The sequence below is a fragment of the Echiichthys vipera genome, assembly GCF_963691815.1.
Source record: "Echiichthys vipera genome assembly, chromosome: 18".
NCBI classification, from domain to species: Eukaryota; Metazoa; Chordata; class Actinopteri; order Perciformes; family Trachinidae; genus Echiichthys; species Echiichthys vipera.
The window spans coordinates 2,865,523-2,890,522 of record NC_139843.1 but is presented as its reverse complement, the minus strand read 5'-3'; the positions used below and the strand labels follow the sequence as shown (position 1 = coordinate 2,890,522).

Below are 25,000 nucleotides of genomic sequence, written 5' to 3'. Positions count from 1 at the left end.
AGGTGCTCATTCGTTGAGACTTCGCCTACCCCCCTAATTATGGCCACGCGCTTTCCATTGGTACCAAGATGGAGTTCCATCAGTTTCCCTTTGAAGGAGATGTATGAAAGTTCACATTCACACGTTTCCAACAGCTTCAGTTTGTGCGTCATTAATCTATAAACCAACGTCAGTCTTCTTTGCAAAAGCCAGCAGAGATAAGTGTGCGAGTCTCCTCAGCTGCGTCTGGATCTGACTGGCAAACTACAAGCTAGCTGCAGATGGCTAACGTTAGCTCCCCAGGTGGGCAGCCAATGCATTTCAAACGTCCTTCTGTTCTTTGTAATTATAAATGCAAAGTTTGCCTTTACCAATCACTTGTTTGTTTATATGACGAGACGGAGGACCCTGGGTTAGCGAGCTTGTTAGCGTGCTAGCAGTGAGTAAACACCAGCTGCAGAATAAAGTTTTATTTCACTGTAGTTGACTTCAGTAACATGATTAAACTGTAAAATTCATTTAGATTTAAGATTATAATTCTGATTTTTACACCTGTGGAGGAAAAAACAAGTTCTCCTGAAACTCAAATGTGTCGTTTAAGAATAAATCTGTTAAATCCAGAGCACTGTTGTTGTTTTTGTTTATGAATGAATGACAGTTATTGTCTCAAACATCCTCCACATGGTGAAGTTATCATTAGCAGTTGAAATGAAACGCAGCTTTTGTTACGCTCCTTAATTAATCATGAAAGCATCATCATTTGTACTGAGACGCTTTTAAACCTGCTGAGTTTTTCCCCGCGGACAAATAAACGTCACAGATTAGTTTAAACCTAAAATGAACCAAATATGTGCTCAATTAGATTTGAGCCGCGGCGCCGAGGTCGGCCTGCGTCCATTTAGATTAGATGAAACTTTAACGGCTCCCCGGGAGAAGCTGCAGAGCGTTAGGGAGAGACAATCGAGCGAGACAGGTGCGAGATAATAAGGTCATTAAAACGTCGAGGATCTTTTCTGTAGTTATCTCCAGACTGGAAGTGGAATCAGTCCGAGCTCCGTTCAAAGGGAAAAGTTTGACATCAACACTTTCTGAGAGTTAGAGATGATCGATATCTCTCTCTCATGTGTGGGTGTGCAGCCGGAGCAAGAAGGCAATTAGCTTAGCGTTAGCATACACTGATTATTCTTTGATCCGTTCACAAATAAAAATGTAAAGAAAAGTTGTAATTTTTGGGGCTGTCACTATTTTTTACAAACTTGACGTAACTCTGTAGTTTTTCTCAAAATACAACATGTTGATTAGTTTCCAGTCTTTATGCTAAGCTAAGCTAAGCTAAGCTAACCACACCCTGACTTCAGCTCCGTAATTAAAAACAAAATGGCGATGGTTTTGTTCTTTTCATTTGCTTAACATTTTCCAAACCGTCAAACTGTTCCTCTAAGGAGAGTCATTTTGGATCATTTGGCTGTTTTACGGTGATTGGACTTTAACGACGCACTCGACGCTTCGCTATGTCCTGTGATAGACTGGCGTCCTGTCCAGGGTGGACCCCGCCTCACACCTGTTGCCAGCTGGGATCGGCTCCAGCCCCCCCGCAACCCCGACAGGGACAAGAGGTAGAAGATGAATGAATGAATGAATGAATACCCTCGACGTTTAATTCTGCGTGTGACGGACTCACATGCTAACTTGCTAGCTTGTTGTGCTAGCCTAGCATATTTTGCTAACGCCGTACGGCTAGAAGTTTGAAATGAGGATCTATTGTAGCACCGTCGTATGAGACTGCATTAGATTTAAGTTGCTGCGAGTGGCCTCGCCCCAGCCTGGCACGGATTGGCACTATAAAAAGTAAACAGGGCGTGTTTCAGTGTAACACGTCTGCGGTCCTGCCGTCACTTCCTGTTTCCACTCTGTTCTTCCAACAAATTCAGAGCGTGACGCCGTGACTCGACCTGCGTCTGGAGGCAGTTGGTGTTTCTGAACGGACGAGAAACTGTGAGTACTAATAAAACACATCCATCTGAATTTGCTGTAACAAATCAACTCTCTCTCCCTCGCTGAGGTCGTATTTAATGTTGTCATTCTGTCGTCTGTCGGCAGCCGCGGCACAAAGAGAGTCCCCGGCTGCAGTCGTTGGTTCAGTTCAAAAACGTCCCAAACTGGAAAAACCCAAAGTCGACGTCAGCCTTACATCTTAACCTGCCCTGACAGCATCGCAGGTGTGTCGCTGGGTTAAAGGTAACATTTAAAAACCTGTTTTTAAACAACTGTTTGCAATTTTTACATTTTTTCTTATTGATTTGAATTTTGAAATAGAATCAGAGAGAAAATGTAATTATATTTTGTATTTCTGAAGTTTATGGTTTATGTTTATAGTTAGCCACATAAACATAAACCGTGTTATGTTGCGCTAAAACAGGGGTTTTCTTTTTCGTAAAGAAAACCCCTGTTTTGGCAGATGAAAACCACCAAAAAGTAATGTAACAACTTAAAACAGACGCAAAACACCACAAAAACATGACAAAATTACTGAAAACAAACGTAAAACACCACAAAAACGTGACAAGTTACTAAAACAGACGCAAAACACCACAAAAACGTGACAAAATTACTAAAAACAGACGAAAAACACAACAAAAACGTGACAAAATTACTAAAAACAGACGAAAAACACAACAAAAACGTGACAAAATGACTAAAAACAGACGCTAAACACAACAAAAAGATGACAAAATTACTAAAAACAAACGTAAAACACCACAAAAACGTGACAAAATTACTAAAAAACAGACGCAAAACTCCACAAAACGTGACAAAATCACTAAAAACAGACACTAAACATCACAAAAATGTGACAAAATGACTAAAAACAGATGAAAACACCACAAAAACGACCCAAAGAAAGATGGAGGACAGGAGCTTTCAGCAGATGATCTGTGTGTGAAGGTAAAGAGCTGTTTGTCACCGTGGCTGTGACCAAAGAATCAAACAGAAGAAACACCACGACAAGAACAAGGAGCTGCACTGGAAAGGCTCAACGTTACACATCTGGAGAGAAGGAACACATGCACAACCAACTTTGTCCCAGTTTATAAATTTGGCCCACTGTGGATTTGAGTTTGACACCGCTGCGTTAAAAGCTTGTTCTGATGAAGCTGTGAGTGTAAAATCACTGCTCAGTGACACAAGCGGACACTTCTTTCTGTGTACGTTGCTTCTCAAGAGCTTATTAATTTAGATTTGTACGAATATTTGACACAACTATACGTTTTTAATGCTCTTCTCTTTTCATTCGCAGGCTTTAAACATTTGATTTAAACTACTTTTCAACGACCAAATATTAAATTAAATATAATAAATCGAGCAGGAGACGTCCCCTCAGTCCTCAAGTGGATCTCTGTGAAAGAAAAAACACCCACAACATGGAGAGCGTGTCAGATTTCGAAGGCGACTCCGTGGTCTACGGAGACTTCACCTCTGCAGACGACCTAAAACACCAACTCATGACGAGTTTGACATCGTTCCAGTGTCTCTACAGCCGACACAGAGATCTGCTCCAGGACACGTCACAGAGCTTCGCACTGACGGCCGCTCAACTCAGAGACCTGCACGGGGACGTTTCTGTGCCCGTCCGAGGTCTTCTCAGCGTGTTCGGAGGAGCTGTCGGTGCAGCCTGTGGAGCTGTCACTGGTGGAGTTTTTAAGGCATTGTGGAAACTAAGTGCACCAACTTGCCGCCGTATTTACTCTGGTGCAGTTAATGGCCTTCTCTACGGTATGATTGGTGCTGTATGTGGTGGGGTGTTATCTGGCGCTGTTGGTGGTGCAATCTGTGCTGCAACTAAAGCAACCGGTAGCCCAGTCAATGGTGTGGTTGGCGATGTAGTGTGGCTCCCCCTGGGTGCTGCTACTGGTGCTTTTGTGTGCGGTGTTGGCAAGAAGACTGTTGGTGCAGCAGTAGGCGGCGCTGCTGGAGGGGCTTTAGGTGCATCGATTGCCACACGGTTGGCAGTTTTTTCAGTCGGAGGCGTCGTCGATCGTTTTTCCGAAAGTCAGGATTCAAAAGAAAAGAAAATAAAGTCAGCGAATGCAAACGTGAGGCGGGAAAGTCGATATTTCAGTACAGTGATTGAAGCACTGCTGGGGGGCGAGCTGAGAACCATCCAAACCATCCTCGGCAGAACCGCCTCCAGTGCCGCCATGCGCTGTGTCGCCGCACAGACCAACAGGGTCCTGGACTCCGTGACCACGATGGAGGCAACCGTCTGTAATCCTCAGAGCACCACGGATCAGCCGCCGTTCGATTCCAGCGTTGAAGAAGCAGCGAGACAAAGCAAGAAAATCACAGAGGAGCTGGAGGAGATGGAGGCGCAAGTGGAGACACTTCTGGTTTCCCTGAGGCAGTGAATCAAGAACTGGACAGAACCGGTTGAACCGCTCCGACAGCAGTGACTTGTGTAGACGTTGGTTCATGGGAATCTTCAATCTCTCAACACTCACACGTCCAAACAGGAAGTACGGAGGACTTAAGAGTTAGAGACGTGTTCGTTCAGACCGCTGCCGTCTCATGTTACCCTCAGATACATGTATGAAATAATGGTTCGGGGTCTTTTACGTATAAAATTTCTTTTCTATGATTTTTTCCATGATTTTCTGACCTCGTCATGGACGATGGTTTGGTCGTCTACTGGTTTTACTGTGTAACGTTTTGGTTGAAGTCATTTTCTTCTATTTCTGTCAGTTTGGTGGAGTAAAACGTTCTGTGGATCGATGACTCAGCACGCTCTGTGAGGCTCTGTTTACACGGCTACGGGTGAAAACCACAACATATTCGATGACAAATGCCTTTTGTTGAGATGGTGAAAGCGTTTTTTGGGGCTTAAAACCGTAAAAAGTGAGGAATGGAAATATAAAAACGCTCCACTGTTGTTTGTTTCCGTCTAAAGCAGGGACGTATTAAAGTTTGACTTTTTCAACATACTATAATAAGACTTTTTATGGGGAGTTTTTGACTTTTGGACGCACTAAAGTGACTTTTCTCGTTTCTTTCTTATAAATTTTTATTTTTATGAATTTAATAAATCAGCAGAACATTTCTGACACAGCTGAGTTGTGTTGTTGTGTCGTTTTAGAGCAGAACATGAATAAAACCGGCAAAATAAAACGTTAAAATGAGCGTTTTGAACGTGTTAAAGGAGCAGAGAGCAGAGACACAGCCCCACGGAGCGCAGAGGGGGGACAGACGTCACCTCGTCGCTGAAGACGGAGTCACAGAAGTCCAAGAAACGCTTAAATCAGTCGTAGGACGGCGTGTCTGAAGCAGTCATGGCATAAAAGAGTCCAGAACGGTCACAGTCGGACCTGAGCTGAACTTTCTAATGAGTGAACGTTTGTTTAACTGAACATTCAGCTCAAAGCTCGGCCGTGTGACGTTCGTTTGTGATATTAAATTATATCAAATCTATAAAGATAAAGACAATAAAAGCAACAAACACCGAATCATGAAGTGTATAAAATGCTTTATTGGTTGAACTGCAGAAGCAAAGTACGAGCGACTCTTTGTTACACTTGAGTAATAAAAATAATTTAATATATTACAAATATTCAAATATTCAGCCTGAAGCTTCCAGACACATGGAAACACGCACAGTTAATAATTCAGATTCTATTAGAAATAAAACCAATTTAAGGAAAATGCATTTTTAAGGAAACTGGATCAAAGACGTGTGATTGGTCCGTTTAACAAGATGGCCGCCTGTGAAGGTCCGCGTTAACGAAGGGCGCCTGTTCCAGATCGGCTCGGTTCTTACGCGTGATCGTCTCAACGAGCTCAGATCACGTCCGGCGTCGTCAGCGTCAAGTTCAGCTAATATTCACCTTCTTTCACGTTTGATTATTTAAATCACGTTTAAACGATCGGTGAGGGGACGAGGGAGCGGGGGCGGAGCTGCAGTCGCTCTACCGCACCGTTGTGATGAAAAGAGAGCTGAGGAAGACAAAGCTCTGGATCTACCCTCAGTCCTGGTTCCTACCCTCACCTGTGGTCATGTAAGCTGGGTCAGGACCCAAAGAACGAGGTCCAGGTCCAAGCGTCTGAAATGTGTTTCCTCAGGAGGGGGTCTGGAGTCTCCCTTAGAGAGAGGGGGAGAAGTTCAGCATCCGTGAGGAACTCGGAGTAGAGCCGCTGCTCCTTTGTGTTGAAAGGAGCCAGTTGAGGTGGTTCAGGATCATCTGGTAAGGATGAACCCTGGGCGCCTCCCTAGGGAGGTGTTCCAGGCACGACCAGCTGGGAGGAGGCCTCGGGGAAGACCCAGGACCAGGTGGAGAGATTAGATCTCCACACTGGCCTGGGAACGCCTCAGGATCCCCCAGTTAGAGCTGGTTAATGTGGCCCGGGAAAGGGAAGTTTGGGGTCCCCTGCTGGAGCTGCTGCGCCCGAGACCTGACCCCGGATAAGAGGCTGAAGATGAGATGAGGTGTTTCTACGATCGTGGGTTCAGGACGACGCCTCGCTGTGACGCTCTCGCTCTCTAACATGAACCGTGCGTTTTAACCTCCGCGCTGTGAAACACACGTGAGAGAGGCGTGGACGTGTGATGTGCAGGTGCTTTTACGGCTGACGCTCGCCGCGCTCGTCACAGGGAGATGTCGGAGCACACGTGGAGCTGCTGGCCCGGCTTCCACTTGGCGCTGCGTCGGCCGCCGTCCGCCCGTCTGTACGGCTGATTCCTCAGATCTGAGGCGGAGGACACAAAACACACACTCAGGAACAAGAGGAGGAGGTTTCTACGCGTTTATGTGTTTTGTGTCGTTTTAGAGCAGAACATAAATGAAATCAGCAGAATAAAAGATAAAAGTGAGCGTTTAAACGTGTTAAAGGTGCAGAGAGCAGAGAAACAGCCCCACGGGGCGCAGAGGGCGGGGACAGACGTCACCTCGTCGCTGAAGACGGAGTCGCAGAAGAGACGAGACGAGCGTTTGGCAGAGCGAGCCGTGAAGGGCACGGACTTAAGAGCTGCAGAGGGACAACGGGGGGGGAGGAGGGGGGGAGACAACAGGGAGGGAGGAGGGACAAACAAGAGAGAGGGAGGAGGGACAAACAAGAGAGACGGAGACAACAGGGAGGGAGGAGGGACAAACAAGAGAGAGGGAGGAGGGACAATCAAGAGAGACGGAGACAAAGACAAATAAACGAAAAAGAGAAAAAGTGAGAAAAGAAAAGCGAGATTAAAAGAGTAAACAGGAGGAAACTTGTGCTGAAAGGTTCTGCAGAGGGTGTGTGTGTGTGTGTGTGTATGCGTGTGCGTGGTGTGTGTGTGTGAGCGTGCGTGTGTTTACGTGCGTGCATGTGTGTGCGTGGCGTGCGTGTGTGTGCGAGCGTGCGTGGTGTATGTGTGCGTGCATGTGTGTGTGTGTGTGCTTGCGTGGTGTATGTGTGCGTGCGTGTTGTGTGCTTGCGTGCGTGTGTGTGTGTGCCTGCATGCGTGCGTGTTTGTGTCTGTGCCGTATGTGTGTGCGCGTGCGTGTACCCCTGTGCGTGCGTGTCCGTGCCGTATGTGTGTGTGCGTGCATGCGTGTGCGTGGCGTACCGGTGATGATGTCCTCGATGGCCCCATCCTTCCCCTCCCTCACCAGAGGCGACACCTGCCTCTTCTTCAGCTCTGCGATCAGATCCATCTGCGGAACTTTGGGCGTCGCACAAACCTGAAACACAAACGCGGCTCAGGACAAATGTTGAACACGAGCTGAGGACGTTTCATCCTGATGAAAACATTTGAGCACTTTATTTTGAAAGGACAGACGTTACCTTGGTTCCTGTGACTTCAGACTTGGGCGGGGTCGACGGAGCGTCACAGTTCAGGACGTGTTTCTGCCTCTGCTCGTTCTCCTGCTCCGCTCGCTGTCAGAGAACAAGTGTTTTAATGATGTGTAGTTATGTTAAGGTCAGATGATGTGACATCAGTTCACTGAGGGCGCACTCCCACTGTGCCTCCATACCGTGCCCGAACACGGTTCCACGGCTAAAGTCTGGTTCCTTTGACCAGTGTGAGTGCAACCGTACCGCGTCTAGGAGCGGCACGCTTGCCGTCCACCGGCCGTTTGGGAGAGGTGGGCTTTAGTAAAGCACGTTTGCACGTGTACGAGCACGAGCGTGCGCACGTGTACTAGCACGAGGCCTACGGCGGTTCTGAGGTCATTTCCTGTGCGCCTGTTGGGACGTAGAAAAAAGAAGGAGGGACCATGCGCGGACATTTCAAACAATGGCGGTGAAAGGTTCACGTTGGTGTGATGCGGAGGTGGAGTGTTTACTGCAGATTTGGTCGATGAAAAGATTCAAAAACAGTCGACAAGACGCACAAAAACTCCGAGGTCTACGGAAAGATCTGGAAACAAAGCCACGCATCGCCATGACGTCATCAATGCGTGTGACGTGTTACGGCGTGATGACGTATAGGCAGCAAGAAGCATTCTCCGAGGCCCAGGTAGTGTGAGTACAAACGGGCCTGGAGGGGGGGACAAGGACCCTAAAGCACGGGGCACGGGACGGAGGCACAGTGGGAGGGCGCCCTGATAACCTGTAATAACAATAATAATAAATAATCGGTGTCTGACCTTGTACGCTTTGATGAACCGGACAAAAACGGGGAAGAACATGGAGGGGGGAGTGCTCTTGGAGGTTTCTCCGAAGTACTCCACAGCAGAGTCGTACACATCCTGGAAGACAAGACGCAAAGACACCGGTGGATGAAAGTAAGAGATGTGAAGTCGGCTTAGGGTCGAACCGCTAACATCAGCTTCCTCCCTCCTTCTTTTCTGACAGAGAAGAAGAGAAGAAGTTTGTGTGTGACGTGTTTTTGAAGAGGACGTGAATCATCGTGAGTCAGGAAAGAGCTCGACTCTTCTGGATGTCGCCGTTTCGTAAAACAGTTCTCAGTTTAACTCCTTCAGGACGTCAGGAACAAGAAGAGTCCTCCATTTTTTACGTGTATCAAACTTTATATACGACAAAATAAGTAAATGAATAATCCAATAAGGTTCAAATCACTTGAACGTCCTTTTAAAGTGACATCCCAGCGTAAAATCACCCCATGGCTTTACATTCATCAAATAAACCGCAGTGTAACAACTGTTAACGGTGAAATCCAGGAGAGTGGCTAACAGCCGGACGTGGCTAACAGTGATTAGCTCAGGGCAGCACGGTGAAGGCATTCAAAGGTCTTTTTTAACCACTAATGCTGCTGAAAATAACAGCAAACCTCTGCAGCAGCATGAGAAGAGTCCCTACACACACAACAAAGCAGCAACAACGTAGTTAGTGAAATCGGGGTAGGGACGTAAGGTAAAAGCTGTGATTCTAATATTTTATATATTTCCTGTTATTCTTTCATATATTGAATGAAAAACTATCATTATTACACAGAAAGCTAAGAATCTCTTCCTATTTACTTTTAGTTTTAGTTTTCTCTTAGAACCAAAATGACATTTAAATGAAATTAAATTAATTTTACAACGTGGTACCTAAGAAATCTCAAATGTAACTAATGGTGCCAGATTGTGTCAAACTTGAGGACGCCTTTATATTTCTTTACTAAAACCTCTATAATTGTTCCTCTGCTTTATTTCAGCAGCATCAAACTTCTCACAGGTGATGTCCAGATGTTGTTCCGTGGCTTTATTGAGTGTTTTGGCGACTGTGTCATTATTTTCAAAGGGTTATTTATATAAAAGGACATTTTGAACGTGTTCCATCTGCATCTACTCTGACACACTTGCATTAATAGTGCTGCTTACACTCCTGATGGCATCTCACAAGTGTTACCTTTATTGTAATACCAAGATAATGCACATGAAGCTTGTAATTACAGAGATATACCCTGTTTATTCTGAGCATGTCATTTTCGAGCAATAACCTCAAAAAGGGACTCAGGGAAGAAGAGGTTAATGTACGTTGGTACACTGACATCACTGACAGTCACACGTTTGTATTTTTACTTTCCCGTCCCATGAACACACGTCTCAACATCCACTGCCGTTAAAAAAGGTGTTTTTCTGTCTCAGTGAGGACGTTAAAGAGTGTTTTTAAAGCCGACCTGTGCAGTTTTTCCATCAGCCAGCAGCGAGTGGAGCAGCTCCGTGTTGCTGCTGTGGAACGTGTGCAGCACGGCGTTGTCCTTCTCCACGGAGAACTCCCTCCTGGTCACCTCCATGCCTCGCTCCAGAGCTCGCACGTCCTGCAGCACGCTGTCCAGAGAAACTGCAAGAGAGGGACTTTTCAATTAAGCGTCCTCATGCGCGCTGAAGGGGGAGTAATTAGACCGTGTCCCGCTGTGGTGTCAGGGTGAGAGGAGCGATAACCTGCACAAAGGGAACGCGTGAATGAAGTGTCGTAACTCCCCGTTTACATTTGACTTATGACTCATTCATAACTGAGCCCGTGGGATTAAGTGTCTTCAGTGTGACTGCGTTTAAATCCTCAGATCACTTTAACTTAAAAATCATCTGAAAGGAAAGAAACACTGGGCCTCATTCACCGACACGCTGCTTTCCTTCCTTACACGTCTTCTTTCAGACTGTGAAGAAAACATTTACTTCTCCTCACGTCGTCTGTTTGTGTATGTAGATTTCTCTCCCACTGTCCATCCGTACCGTGCCCGAGCACCTTTCACGGCTAAAGTCTGGTTCCTTTGACCAGTGTGAGTGCAACCGTACCACGTCTAGCTGCGGCACGCTTGCCATCCACGGCCCGTTTGGGAGAGGTGGGCTTTAGTAAAGCACGTTTGCACGTGTACGAGCACGAGCGTGTGCACGTGTACGAGCACGAGGCCTACGGCGGTTCTGAGGTCATTTCCTGTGCGCCTGTTGGGACGTAGAAAAAAGAAGGAGGGACCATGCGCGGACATTTCAAACAATGGCGGTGAAAGGTTCACGTTGGTGTGATGCGGAGGTGGAGTGTTTACTGCAGATTTGGTCGATGAAAAGATTCAAAAACAGTCGACAAGACGCACAAAAACTCTGAGGTCTACGGAAAGATCTGGAAACAAAGCCACGCATCGCCATGACGTCATCAATGCGTGTGACGTGTTACGGCGTGATGACGTATAGGCAGCAAGAAGCATTCTCCGAGGCCCAGGTAGTGTGAGTACAAACGGGCCTGGTGGGGGGGGACAAGGACCCTAAAGCACGGGGCGCAGGACGGAGGCACAGTGGGAGGGCCTCATTAGCATATTTAAACAACAGTTCATAAAAGTTACAAAACAAAAGAATAAGCTCATGTTTCACTTTGTTCATGTGAAGAAGAACAGGAGAAAGTGTGCGGCCGACGCTCACCCAGCGCCGCCTTGTCCAGGAAGTGCAGCTCGGTGTAGAAGGACTGGACCTCGGGGTATTTCTCCCGGATGATGCCGACGATGAAGTGCAGCAAAGTCTGCTTTCGGTCCGTCGACTTGGTGTCGATCAGCTTCAGGGCAGAAAGGAGAGAACGGATCAAAACGTGTGCTTCTCAGTAGCTTGTGACAGTCGTGTGTTTGTGTGTTTGCAGTTCACTCACCAGGTCTAAGCTCTGCAGGCGGAAGCCGTACGCAGCCCCTCGCTTGCTGCTGTTCATGTAGTTTCCAAACGCTAAAATGATCTTCTCATGAGAAACAGACGGATCATCAGAGAGACGAGCTCGGCCTCCACGGACTCAACAAACATCCTACAGAACAACTTTGTCTCGTTCCTAAACTAAACTGCAAACGAATAAAGAATAGATGCTAATGTGCTTCGTATAAATGTCTTATAATCTCTTTTATGAGGCCGTTATTAGCTGAGAACACTATTAACACATGATTATGTTAATAAGCAACGTATAAGCACGTAAGAGGACCTGATGAAACAACACTTCAGCATAAAACCAGTCAAATAAACCATGGAGGCAGTTTTTTCGGACATGGCTAACAGTGATTAGCTCGGGGCAGCACGGTGAAGGCATTCAAAGGTCTTTTTTAACCACTAATGCTGCTGAAAATAACAGCAAACCTCTGCAGCAGCATGAGAAGAGTCCCTACACACACAACAAAGCAGCAACAGCGTAGTTAGTGAAGCCAGAGTTTATTAAAAAAGGCTGTTTTATCAAGTCTGGTTCCACCAGCAGGTCCACGTTGACAGGTCGACCGTACGAGTCCATTAGCGGTCTGACTGAAATCTGCTGACTAAGCCATTTCTGTTCCTGTGTGTGACTTTTCAATGTTGCCGCCTCGTAAAGTTTGGACACTGATGCGACCCACTGACGCTGCCTGGAGCCGCTCCAACAGACGCCCCCACCTCCCTGAGATCTCGCGGGACATTTCGGTGCTGCAGAGAAACTTTTTCAAACCTTTTAGCATCTATTTTTCACTTATATGTCACCAAACTGCCACAAACCACCAGGTTTATGTGTTTTACTGAAACAAAGCACCAATGGGCTCCTTCCACTGTAATGGACTTTACTATGAGAGGAGCTGGTACAGGGGCCAGTAGGTAAGTCTTTAAAACACTCTTTAATAAACTCTGGGTTCACTAACTACGTTGTTGCTGCTTTGTTTTGTGTGTAGGGACTCTTCTCATGCTGCTGCAGAGGTTTGCTGTTATTTTCAGCAGCATTAGTGGTTAAAAAAGACCTTTGAATGCCTTCACCGTGCTGCCCCGAGCTAACCAGTGTTAGCCCTTTGGGGCTCTTCGCGTCTAATGTTTGATCGATGAAAAAAACGTCTCCATGGATAATTTGATGGATTCATGCTGAAAAAGACCCCGGGGTCCGTTTGCACCGGACTCACACTTTAATATAAAGTGTTACCAAAACAATCAAGGCTCCTGAACTCACCTCCAGGACTTTCTTCAGCTTGCTGGAGGATTTGATCGACATGGAGGCGGCGATGATGGCGTTCAGTTGCTGCCGGAGAGAGTTGACATTACTCTCAACACAAACACAGATCATAGTAACGTTTAACACGAGCAGATTAAAGAAGCCTGCCATGTTTAATGACACTGCAGAAATGTGAGTCCCAGAACAACACATTTAATTACTATGATTTATTATTGTTTCTTATTGTTTTGGGTGATGATCTAAATCCTGCAAAGTGGCTTTTTTCTGGATTTAAACGTCTAAGATGTCGTTTTTTTTGTCTCTAGTCGTCTCTCAATCAAAAGAGTAAGACGAGAGTCAGTTTGTGGTGATGTGGGAATTTGGGATCTTTGTAATTCATAATCATAGTTTCGTCAGGTCAGACGCAGTTCAGTGTCTCCTCTGTCTCACCTTCTTAATGGATAATGCAAATAACTAACTGGGACTGGACCAGGACCTGGACCAGGACCAGGACCAGGCTGGGACTGGTCCAACTAACTGGTGTGGAGATCCAGGTATTTAACCTCTCACAGGCCGATGATGTCACTGGAACCCTTTGTGCTCCAAGTGCCAACGACCGTCGTTAGAGTGACAGTCGTTGGTGGAAGTTGGTTTGGACTTTGTTAGTCCTGGTCCAGTCCCAGCCTGGTCCTGGTCCTGGTCCAGTCGTTGGTGGAAGTTGGTTTGGACTCTGTTAGTGCTGGTCCTGGTCCTGGTCCAGTCGTTGGTGGAAGTTGGTTTGGACTCTGTTAGTGCTGGTCCTGGTCCTGGTCCAGTCGTTGGTGGAAGTTGGTTTGGACTTTGTTAGTGCTGGTCCTGGTCCTGGTCCAGTCGTTGGTGGAAGTTGGTTTGGACTTTGTTAGTGCTGGTCCTGGTCCTGGTCCTGGTCCTTGTCCAGTCGTTGGTTTGGACTTCGTTAGTGCTGGTCCCAGCCTGGTCCTGGTCCTGGTCCTTGTCCAGTCGTTGGTTTGGACTTTGTTAGTGCTCTATTGAGTCTGAACGACAGTCTTTGGAGTGACAGTCGTTGGTGGAAGTAAGTTTTGACTTCATAAGTGCTGGTCCTGGTCCTGGTCCTGGTCCAGGTCCAGTCGTTGGTGGGAAGTAGGTTTGGACTTCGTTAGTGCTGGTCCTGGTCCTGGTCCAGTCGTTGGTGGAGGTTGGTTTGGACTTTGTGAGTGCTGGTCCTGGTCCTGGTCCAGTCGTTGGTGGAAGTAGGTCTGGACTTGGTTAGTGCTCTATTGAGTGTGAACGACCGTCGTTGGAGTCACAGGAGGACGTTCGTTAACAGTTGTTCTTTGAGGTTAGATTATTGAATTTATTATGTTCTAATTTACTTTTGTTTGCGTTTCAGCCTCGTTTTGGTCGTTTCACGTGTTCAGCTCGTCTATTTTCAGCCCTTTGTATTCGGCTCGTCTCATTAAAACTATGGGATTTTAAAGGTTGAATGTGTAGAATCTTTATTAAAAGCTATATTTAAAAAATAATAATACACCACGGTTCATTCTCCATATTCAACCTTGAAGTAGCTGGAAGGGAGATGACGGATAATGATCCAAATGTGTCCTTTTCTCTCTCAAACGCACGCTTTTAGTCTTCTAAGCGATCTTTAATCACGGGACTATTTCCTGGCGGAGGTATACGTTCCTTCAGTGTTTCCACCTCACTCCAGCCTCTCCGTCTCGTGGACTCACCGGCTGAATCAGCTTCGCGCTCTCGGGGAAGTTGCCCATGAAGGTGAGGGTGCTGATGCGCTGGGTGAGGCGCGGGATCTTGCTGAAGCGCACCATGAAGCGGTCCTCCTCGCCGAGCTCGTCCAGGGGCCGGCCCTCACACTCGTAGTTGTGGATGAGCTTCATTTCGTACTCTGTGGGGATGAAACGCTCCAGGAGCTCCAGGAAGTCCAGGGACAGAGCTCTCTGGTTGTACCTGCAGAGGGCGGCAGTGCAAAAACACTAAAACCGGTTCAACAGAAGGTGATGTTTAAAGGCGCACTCACACTGTCCATCCGTACCGTGCCCGAACACGGTTCCACGGCTAAAGTCTGGTTCCTTTGACCAGTGTGAGTGCAACCATACCACGTCTAGGAGCAGCACGCTTGCCGTCCACGGCCCGTTTGGGAGAGGTGGGCTTTAGTAAAGCACGTTTGCACGTGTACGAGCACGAGCGTGCGCACGTGTACGAGCATGAGGCCTACGGTGGTTCTGAGGTCATTTCCTGTGCGCCTGTTGGGACGTAGAAAAAAGAAGGAGGGACCATGCGCAGACATTTCAAACAATGGCGGTGAAAGGTTCACGTTGGTGTGATGCGGAGGTGGAGTGTTTACTGCAGATTTGGTCGATGAAAAGATTCAAAAACAGTCGACAAGACGCACAAAAACTCAGAGGTCTACGGAAAGATCTGGAAACAAAGCCACGCATCGCCATGACGTCATCAATGCGCGTGACGTGTTACGGCGTGATGACGTATAGGCAGCAAGAAGCATTCTCCGAGGCCCAGGTAGTGTGAGTACAAACGGGCCTGGAGGGGGGGACAAGGACCCTAAAGCACGGGGCACGGGACGGAGGCACAGTGGGAGGGCGCCCTTACAGTCACATTTCTTTGGTACGTACGTCTCGATGGCACAGCAGATGTCCGACGCAGCCAGTCCTTCCTTGCGCAGGGTGATGGCCAGGTTTTTGGCCCTGTTGGGCTCCATGAGAGACACTTTACTGGGGGTCTTGTGGGCCAGTTTCATCTTGAGGGTCCCCAGCTCCACGGGGGCGGACTGGGCCTTGGTCTTGAACTGCTCCTCAAAGGCCGCCATGTTGAGCTCCTGAGGACAGAGAGAAATACGCAGAGACGGAGATGTGGTTCATGTATTCAGACTTTTGCAGCAGGGGCCGTTTATTGTTAGTGTTTGAGCTAAACCGAAGTGTCCGCCGTGGAAAAGGTGTTTTGTGTGAGTGACACGAGGGAAATGACAGTTTCAGACCAAAGAGACACTCACACACAAAGGACGCAGTTGAATAAAACAAGGACGAAGCGTGAACACACACACACACACACACACACACACACACACACACACACACACACACACACACACACACACACACACACACACACACACACACACACACACACACACACACACACACACACACACACACACACACACACACACACACACACACACACACACACACACACACACACACACACGTCGGTTATCATGACAGGCTTCAGTTGGATGTGAAATATCCTGGATTACTGTGATAAAGTGTAATGAATGAAGCGTTTCACTGTGTTTCCTGTTTGTTTTTCATGCTGGAGAAAGTGATTCGTGTTGTTTTGTGTTGTTTTGTGCTGTTTTGTGTTTTGTGACCCTGAATCTTTAATTCTCTGATCTGATGAAGCAGATCCAGGGCTCAGCTTCATCAGGATCCATTTTTAAGTGTTAGAGCCTTTTGAACAGTTTTTGATTTAAGATAAGAAAAGATAAATCTGGAGTTTATTCTGTTTTTTTGTCTTATTTTGGATATTAATGCACTTTATAGTGTGAAATAGACTGAATTTAGTCCGTTATTGGTCGATTTATCCTCCAGTCGCCTTGAAACTGGTGAATAAAAGGTTCTTTGAAGGTTTGACGGCAGAGAGCGCAAATAATTTAATTATTGACGTGAAAATGTTTTTTATGCAGAACATCAAATACAGAAAATGATCGTGGGGCGGGTTTTGAAATGGTGCCGTTTAGAAATGTTTGTATTATTTAGATAATAATCAACTGACTGATTCTAAACAAACACTATAATTTAACTATTTTATTTTTATTTAAATGATAATTTACTGACTGTTTATGAACACACATTATAATTTAGCTATTTTATTTTTATTTTTAATTTAAATATTAATCAACCGACTGATCCTGAACATACAGTATAATTTAACTATTTTATTTTTATTTTTTTATTTAAATAATAATTTACCGACTGATTATGAAAAAACACTCAACAAACACACATTATAATTTAGCTATTTTATTTTTATTTTTAATTTAAATATTAATCAACCGACTGATCCTGAACATACAGTATAATTTAACTATTTTATTTTTATTTTTTTATTTAAATAATAATTTACCGACTGATTATGAAAAAACACTCAACAAACACACATTATAATTTTGCTATTTTAACTTTTTATTTAAATGTTTTTAAACTGACTGATCCTGAACATTGTGTTTATTAAGCTATTTATTTTATGTTTTTTTTTTTTTTATCTTCTCAGAATTGGTAAACAATGTGCTAGATTGTATAAATAATGTGTATTAATGTTAAATACTCTTCAATAAAGTTACTCTCTTATGAAAACATCCTTCGTTGCACTTTGCAGAATCATTTTGGTGCAAAATCAAATAGAAAATCTTCTTTTATTCCATTTGAAACGTCCGAGTCTCAATAAAAGCCTGAGGAGAATGAGTCCACGTGAGGATCAACATGGAAACAGAGAGTGTGTGACTGTGAGGAACAACATGGAAACAGAGAGTGTGTCTCTGTGAGGAACAACATGGAAACAGAGAGTGTGTCTCTGTGAGGAACAACATGGAAACAGAGAGTGTGTCTCTGTGAGGAACAACATGGAAACAGAGTGTGTGTCTCTGTGAGGAACAACATGGAAACAGAGAGTGTGTCTCTGTGAGGAACAACATGGAAACAGAGAGTGTGTCTCTGTGAGGAACAACATGGAAACAGAGAGTGTGAGACGGTGAGGAACAACATGGAAACAGAGTGTGTGTGACTGTGAGGAACAACATGGAAACAGAGAGTGTGTGTCGCTGTGAGGATCATCATGGAAACAGAGAGTGTGTGTCGCTGTGAGGATCATCATGGAAACAGAGAGTGTGTGTCGCTGTGAGGATCATCATGGAAACAGAGAGTGTGTGTCGCTGTGAGGATCATCATGGAAACAGAGAGTGTGTGTCTCTGTGAGGATCAACATGGACACAGAGTGTGTGTCACTGTGAGGATCAACATGGACACAGAGAGTGTGTGACTGTGAGGAACAACATGGACACAGAGAGTGTGTGACTGTGAGGAACAACATGGAAACAGAGAGTGTGTGTCGCTGTGTCCCGCTGTGGAGGAAACACGCAGTGGTCGCACCTCGAGGACGCGCTCGTCGTCCAGCTCGTTGAAGACGGTCCCGGCCACCTGCGTGGACTTGAGGGCCTGCCAGTTCAACAGCGGCATGCGGTGTTTGGTCTGAATGGGCTTCTTTATTTTACAGCCTGGAAGAAAGAAGTGAGAAATGTTCAGTCATGGAAACGCTTCTATGAAACAGATCTCTCATCTTTCAGCTCTTATCTTGTAATAGATTCATCTACGGAGTCTTTAAATGAATCTTTGCATTGAATGGTCCTTGCTCTTGTGTCACTTGCTGACAGCCTGGAGCAAGAGAGACGCAAGACACGGCAAACACCTGGGAGAGCAACACCAGCGCCAATACTGTGGTCACTTTGTGTCTGTTTTCAGTCATTTAGCATCTCTTTGTGGTTGTTTTGCATCACTATAGTCATTTTCGGTCGTTTTGTGTGCACTAGTATCTCTTTGTGGAGGGTCAGGGTCTAAGACTTTGTGGGTTCTGGGCCTGTGCCCGTTCAGGGATCCATCCGTGTCTATGGCAGCCGGCTTTTCACTCCACCCAGACCTGATCCTGGTCACTTCACGTTTTACTAAGAACTTCTGCTGAAGCCTCAAACAGATAATCAGCGTAGAGAAGGAAGCTGCTCTGCCATGTGGGACTTGAACGTTGTCAGTGAACCGAAGCTCCCTGTGACAAACTCCTGGGTCTGTATTCCTGAAGATCATGACCACCCGCTCAGAGAGCTCCTAACTTAACCTAAACATTCCCAGCAAGAGTCTCAGCTTCGGAGTGAATCCAGAACATCCTCAGAGAACTCTGAGCAGGAACGGACAGAACCTCCTCTCTTAGTGAGGAGGTGTGGTCGACCCTGTGGCTAGGTATGAGTCATCATTTCAAAAGCTGTGATTGGTCGGTCCTAAAAGCTAGATAAAAAATATACTTTTGGTGATAATGGGCAAAGGATGGACCCTCAGATCATCTCATCTTCAGCCTCTTATCCGGGGTCGGGTCTCAGGGGCAGCAGCTTTAGCAGGGGACCCCAAACTTCCCTTTCCCGGGCCACATTAACCAGCTCTAACTGGGGGATCCTGAGGCGTTCCCAGGCATAAATACATAAATACATATTTCTACTAATACATACATACTGAAATTATTATTTCACCTTTTTCAAAATCATGTTAAAAAGAGACGGTGTTACGTTATAAACAACTAAAACTGTTTCATAACACCAGACGGATAAGAAATTAAATTCTATTCCAGAGCTTTTTGTTGTGAAAGAAATGCGGATACAATTTCAAGCACTTTCAAGGACTTCAGGCCCCGTACGAACCCTGATTAGTGGGTTCTGTTGTTTGGTCGAAAAAGGTGAAAATCAGTTGAGATGTTGGGTTTTCTGTCCCAAAGGAGGAAAGAAACCAGGAAATATTCACATTTATTGAAATAGTTGGACTCACCGGAGCTTCCGTCAGTCGCTTCCCCCGACGGCTCGGTCGCACCACCTGCAGGAGGCAGCAGGGGAGGTGGAGCTGCAGGCGGAGGAGGAGGAGGAGGAGGAGCAGGAGGGGGAGATCCAGTTGAACCTGGAGGAGGTGGTGGAGGAGGAGGAGGAGCAGGAGGAGATCCAGTTGAACCTGGAGGAGGTGGTGGAGGCGGAGGAGGAGGAGGAGGAGATCCAGTTGAACCTGGAGGAGGTGGCGGAGGAGGAGGAGGAGCTTGAACTGTTGCTGACTGCAGCGGAGCGTCAGAGAGGAGAGGAGGTGGAGGAGGTGGAGGGTCTGAGGAGGAGGAGGAGGAGGCCTCATGGTCTTTACCTGAATCTGCTTCTTCGTCTTCAGCTGTCAGGAAAACAACAACAACAACAACAACAACAACAACACAGTTATTGTCCGACTCTCGTCTCAGTGCGTTTAGAAGGTGCAGTCTGAAGATAATCATTGATGTTATGTAACGATCACTTCCCTGATCGATGCACGGACACTTTATGATTCACCCTGTGACAGCATCTCAAAATACCTTTGACTGAACATACTGAACACGCATGTGCAACGCTGTGAGATGATACTTCACGTAATAACACATAATACGTTTTAAAAAACAACCTAATTATTTGTCACATGTGCAACCGTACCGCGTCTAGGAGCGGCACGCTTGCCGTCCACGGCCCGTTTGGGAGAGGTGGGCTTTAGTAAAGCACGTTTGCACGTGTACGTGTACGAGCACAAGGCCTACGGAGGTTCTGAGGTCATTTCCTGTGCGCCTGTTGGGACGTAGAAAAAAGAAGGAGGGACCATGCGCGGACATTTAAAACAATGGCGGTGAAAGGTTCACGCATCGCCATGACGTCATCAATGCGTGTGACGTGTTACGGCGTGATGACGTATAGGCAGCAAGAAGCATTCTCCGAGGCCCAGGTAGTGTGATTACAAACGGGCCTGGAGGGGGGGACAAGGACCCTAAAGCACGGGGCACGGGACGGAGGCACAGTGGGAGGGCGCCCTAGGCTTCATTCATCTTCTCGATGGAGTTTCTCGGCTTCAGAGTGAAAATATTTTAGTTTCAATGAGAGAACAAGCGTCTGCTGCAGATGTTCCTCATTACTTCTGTGTTCTCTCAGTCTGCAGGTGTGTGTGTGTGTGTGTGTGTGTGTGTGTGTGTGTGTGTGCTTGCGTGCGTGCGTGCGTGCGTGCGTATCGATGCCTCTGACCTTTCTCCATCACGTGCTGGATGACGGGGACCACCTGAACGTCCAGGTGTCCGGAGGAGGAGCGCTCCATGCGGACCAGCCCCCGCTCCACCAGAGCCTGAACCTGGACCTCCAGCTCCCTCAGCGCCTGCGTGGCCCGATCCTGCTCCCTCTCTCGCTCTCTCTCTCGCTCTCTCTCCCGCTCACGTTCCAGCTCTCTCTCCCGTTCTCGCTGCTGCAGGAGAGTCACCTGGGAGCCGGACTCACGTAGACTCTCCTGTCACGCACAGAATCACACACGCGCTCAGGAACACGTAGTTTATTGTACCGTACAGCTGTGAAATAAGAACGGCGTTAAGGAAACTCTCACGCAGAGAGAGGAAGTGTGACGTCTACCTTCAGGAGCTCCACTTCCTTTGTCGTCTGAATGAGCCTCTTCTCCATTTCCGACACTTTCTCCACCGCCTCTCTCTCGCTCTCCTGCAGCCTGGAGCCCAACTGTGACGCCGCATGTTTGCATTATTATACATGATCTTCATTCATACCGTGTACGTCTGCGTGTGTGTGTGTGTGTGAGGGGTGTGTACCTGTGTGTTGTGCTCCTGCAGCTCCTCCATGTGTTCCAGCAGAGCGTTCTTGGTCTCTGCGTCCTCCAGCAGCGCTCCCACGTCAAACACGTTGTCCAGGTAGGCCTGGATCTGCACCAGCAGCCGGTCGCTCTCCGTGAACTTCAACCTCTGCAACAACATCAGGGGTTTTTCACCGACTCGTCATTTTCCTTCCTTAACACTTTCACTTTGTCTGTTTGTCGCTGCACATTTCTCCTGAAGTCAGCAAAGTCTGCATGAGATAACGCCTCATTTGCATATTCAAACATAACATTTCACTAAACTTGCACCAGAAAAAACATTTGTCTTAATGTAAATAATCAATGTTTCCCGCTGAGAACTGTTGTTTTTCTCTTTATTCTCTTCACGTGTAGTTTTGAAATGACAGGAGTTTAAAGGTGAAACTCGCCTCGAGGAAGTCGTCCAGGCCGTGACGGGTGAACTCGTACTGGAGGTGCACCCGGAAGTTCATGTTCTCCACCGAGTGGACCACGATGTTGATGAACTGCATGCAGGCCACCTGGTGGACAGACGGAGGAACTGCTTTACTGACATTTCACACACGCAGAAGCTGCCGTTCAGAGACAGGACGCCTTTTCAAAACGTGTGCAACTACGAGAACTGTCCCTGAGTTAAGACGACTCAGCGTTTGGAGTGAATGGACAGATCTGTGAAACCCAAACTATCTGCTTAAACTGCAGTTTTTACCATGAAGTCGATGTTGACGTCCTCGTGGTGGAAATATTCCATCAGCTTCTCAAAACGACTTTTCTCTCCACACGCCTGAAAGAGAGGAGGAGGAAGAGGAGGAGGAGGAGGAGGAAGAGGAGGAGGAGGAGCAGGAGGAGGAAGAGGAGGAGGAGGAGAAGGAGGAGGAAAAGAAGGAGGAGGAGGAGGAAGAGGAGCAGGAGGAGGAGGAGGAGGAAGAGGAGGAGGAGGAGCAGGTTGAAGAGGAGGAGGAGGAGAAGGAGGAGGAGGAGGAGGAAGAGGAGGAGGAAGGGAGAAGGAGGAAGAGGAGGAGGAGAAGGAGGAGGAGAAGGAGGAGGAAGAGGAGGAGAAGGATGAAGAGGAGGAGGAGAAGGAAAGGGAAGAAGGAGAAGAGATAGTTAATCACATGAGATCACATCAGGCAGATTATTGACAAAGTTTCTGACGATGAGAAAAATGAACTTGTGCTCTCCATCTGTGCGCACATGGGGGCAGTGTGCTCACAATTATACATCTCTCCATCCAAATCTCTCTTTCTCTCTCTATCCATCTATCCATCCATCTATCTCTCCATATATCCATCTACCTATCCATCTATCTATCTATCTATCTATCTATCTATCTATCTATCTATCTATCTATCTATCTATCTATCTATCTATCTATCTATCTATCTATCTATCTATCTATCTATCTATCTATCTATCTATCTATCTATCTATCTATCTATCTATCCATCTATCTATCCATCCATCCATCCATCCATCCATCCATCCATCCATCCATCCATCCATCCATCCATCCATCCATCCATCCATCTATCCATCCATCTATCTCTCCATATATCTATCTATCTATCTATCTATCTATCTATTTATCGATTCATCTATCTATCTTTGTTTCTATCTATCTCTCTATTTTTCCATCTCTCCATCCACCCATGATAATGCCAGAGGATCATTTGTGTGTTGTTTGGCTTGTTTCAGGTCCAGTTCAGGGACCGACTGAAAGAATAAAACTGTGTGTCGCTCTGTGTCCTGCAGTCGCACCGTTACACAAACGCGTCCTCAGCTCTTTGTTCTGCAGTCGCACCGTTACACAAACGCGTCTTCAGCTCTGTGTTCTGCAGTCGCACCGTCACACAAACGCGTCTTCAGCTCTGTGTTCTGCAGTCGCACCGTTACACAAACGCGTCTCCCACGTGTGTTTGAGTGGAAACACGGTTTAAACTAGAGTTGTGTTTTCTTAACCAGCAGCTCAGGAGAGTCCCTGTCTTGTCCGTTGGAAAGTATAGTCCCTCTGCGTCCGTTTACTCTGCCTCCCTCCTCTTGCCCACTCATGTCTGCTAAATAATGCAGCACGCCAACCTGACAGCCCGCACGCCAACCTGACAGCCCGCACGCCAACCTGACAGCCCGCACGACCCAACACAATGCCCACGTTCTGCTACAGAGGGACACATAAGCCAGTGCCTGGCTCAGCGCCCGTCCGCCCGCCTCTACTCTACCGACAATCCATCGCTGCCTCCATCTCTCGCCCTCTGGCTCTCGCCCACACACACACACACACACACACACACACACACACACACACACACACACACACACACACACACACACACACACACACACACACACACACACACACACACACACACACACACACACACACACACACACACACACACACACACACTCACACACACTCACACACACTCACACACACGTCGGCGTTGCTGCGGTATCCAAACAAGCGCCACTCTCTGTGACACAACTCACGGCTGCTCTGGTAACTGATGCCACACTGATTAACCAGGAAGAGGGGACGACTTCACTTCACTTTATTCTTTTTTTGTTAAAGGACGAGTCTGATGATATTCTTTAATTCTCTTTTCTCGTTAAATCACAAAGAGATGCTAGATGACCACAAGTACACACAAAACGACCACAAAGAGATGCTAGACGACCACAAGTACACACAAAACGACCCAAAACGACCACAAAGAGACAAAAAACTGCCTACAGGGATGCAAAACGACCACAAAGAGATGCTAGATGACCACATGTACACACAAAACGACCACAAAGAGATGCTAGACGACCACAAGTACACACAAACGACCCAAAATGACCACAAAGAGATGCTAGACGACCACAAGTACACACAAACGACCCAAAACGACCACAAAGAGATGCTAGACGACCACAAGTACACACAAAACGACCCAAAACGACCACAAAGAGACAAAAAACTGCCTACAGGGATGCAAAACGACCACAAAGAGATGCTAGACGACCACAAGTACACACAAACGACCCAAAATGACCACAAAGAGATGCTAGATGAGCACAAGTATACACAAAACGACCCAAAACAACCACAAAGAGACAAAAAACTGCCTACAGGGATGCAAAACGACCACAAAGAGATGCTAGATGACCACAAGTACACACAAAACGACCCAAAACGACCACAAAGAGATGCTAGATGACCGGAAATGGACACAAAACGACCACAAAGACAAAACTGATGACAAAGCAGATAAAAGATAAAGAGATAAGGCAGGTTTAAAATGACGACAGAGGGAAACGATGTCAGTTTCTCCCTCGCCAACATTTAGCCTAACTTTAGATCATTGTTTAGCCTCCGTTTAGATAAACTAGCATGAGGTGGTTACAACTGTTAACGGAGAAATCCAGGAGAGTGGCTAACAGCCGGACGTGGCTAACAGTGATTAGCTCGGGGCAGCACGGTGAAGGCATTCAAAGGTCTTTTTTAACCACTAATGCTGCTGAAAATAACAGGAAACCTCTGCAGCAGCATGAGAAGAGTCCCTACACACACAACAAAGCACCAATGGGCTCCTTCCACTGTAATGGACTTTACTATGAGAGGAGCTGGTACAGGGGCCAGTAGGTAAGTCTTTAAAACACTCTTTAATAAACTCTGGCTTCACTAACTACGCTGATGACGCTTTGTTTTGTGTTTAATTTAAGACGAACAAAGACTGAAGTGAAAGAGCTCTGGAGCAGACTCCAGC

General features: G+C 46.7%; 2 protein-coding genes across 2 annotated transcripts in view; one reads left to right on the top strand and one right to left on the bottom strand.

Moving 5' to 3' along the window:
• The first annotated feature begins 1,887 nt into the window (after positions 1-1,887).
• On the top strand, positions 1,888-5,080 carry LOC310960893 (uncharacterized protein). The gene is made up of 3 exons (XM_083932731.1): positions 1,888-1,974; positions 2,080-2,217; positions 3,278-5,080. The coding sequence occupies exon 3, from the start codon at positions 3,402-3,404 to the stop codon at positions 4,383-4,385; it is 984 nt and encodes a 327-aa protein (XP_083788857.1). The 5' UTR covers positions 1,888-1,974; positions 2,080-2,217; positions 3,278-3,401; the 3' UTR covers positions 4,386-5,080.
• A 1,330-nt stretch (positions 5,081-6,410) lies between these two features.
• Positions 6,411-25,000, bottom strand: part of fmnl1b (formin-like 1b) — a gene marked incomplete at its 5' end in the record, with an annotated part of 35,664 nt that continues 17,074 nt past the window's right edge. The window contains 17 exons of the mRNA XM_083933451.1: positions 6,411-6,714; positions 7,568-7,682; positions 7,786-7,878; positions 8,592-8,693; positions 10,070-10,233; positions 11,307-11,436; positions 11,527-11,607; positions 12,820-12,888; positions 14,532-14,766; positions 15,450-15,652; positions 17,982-18,106; positions 19,416-19,796; positions 20,666-20,921; positions 21,041-21,142; positions 21,232-21,381; positions 21,662-21,772; positions 21,961-22,035. Of these exons, the coding sequence (XP_083789577.1) occupies positions 6,614-6,714; positions 7,568-7,682; positions 7,786-7,878; positions 8,592-8,693; positions 10,070-10,233; positions 11,307-11,436; positions 11,527-11,607; positions 12,820-12,888; positions 14,532-14,766; positions 15,450-15,652; positions 17,982-18,106; positions 19,416-19,796; positions 20,666-20,921; positions 21,041-21,142; positions 21,232-21,381; positions 21,662-21,772; positions 21,961-22,035 (2,493 nt within the window). The 3' untranslated portion in view covers positions 6,411-6,613. The remainder of the gene's footprint in view (positions 6,715-7,567; positions 7,683-7,785; positions 7,879-8,591; positions 8,694-10,069; positions 10,234-11,306; positions 11,437-11,526; positions 11,608-12,819; positions 12,889-14,531; positions 14,767-15,449; positions 15,653-17,981; positions 18,107-19,415; positions 19,797-20,665; positions 20,922-21,040; positions 21,143-21,231; positions 21,382-21,661; positions 21,773-21,960; positions 22,036-25,000) is intronic.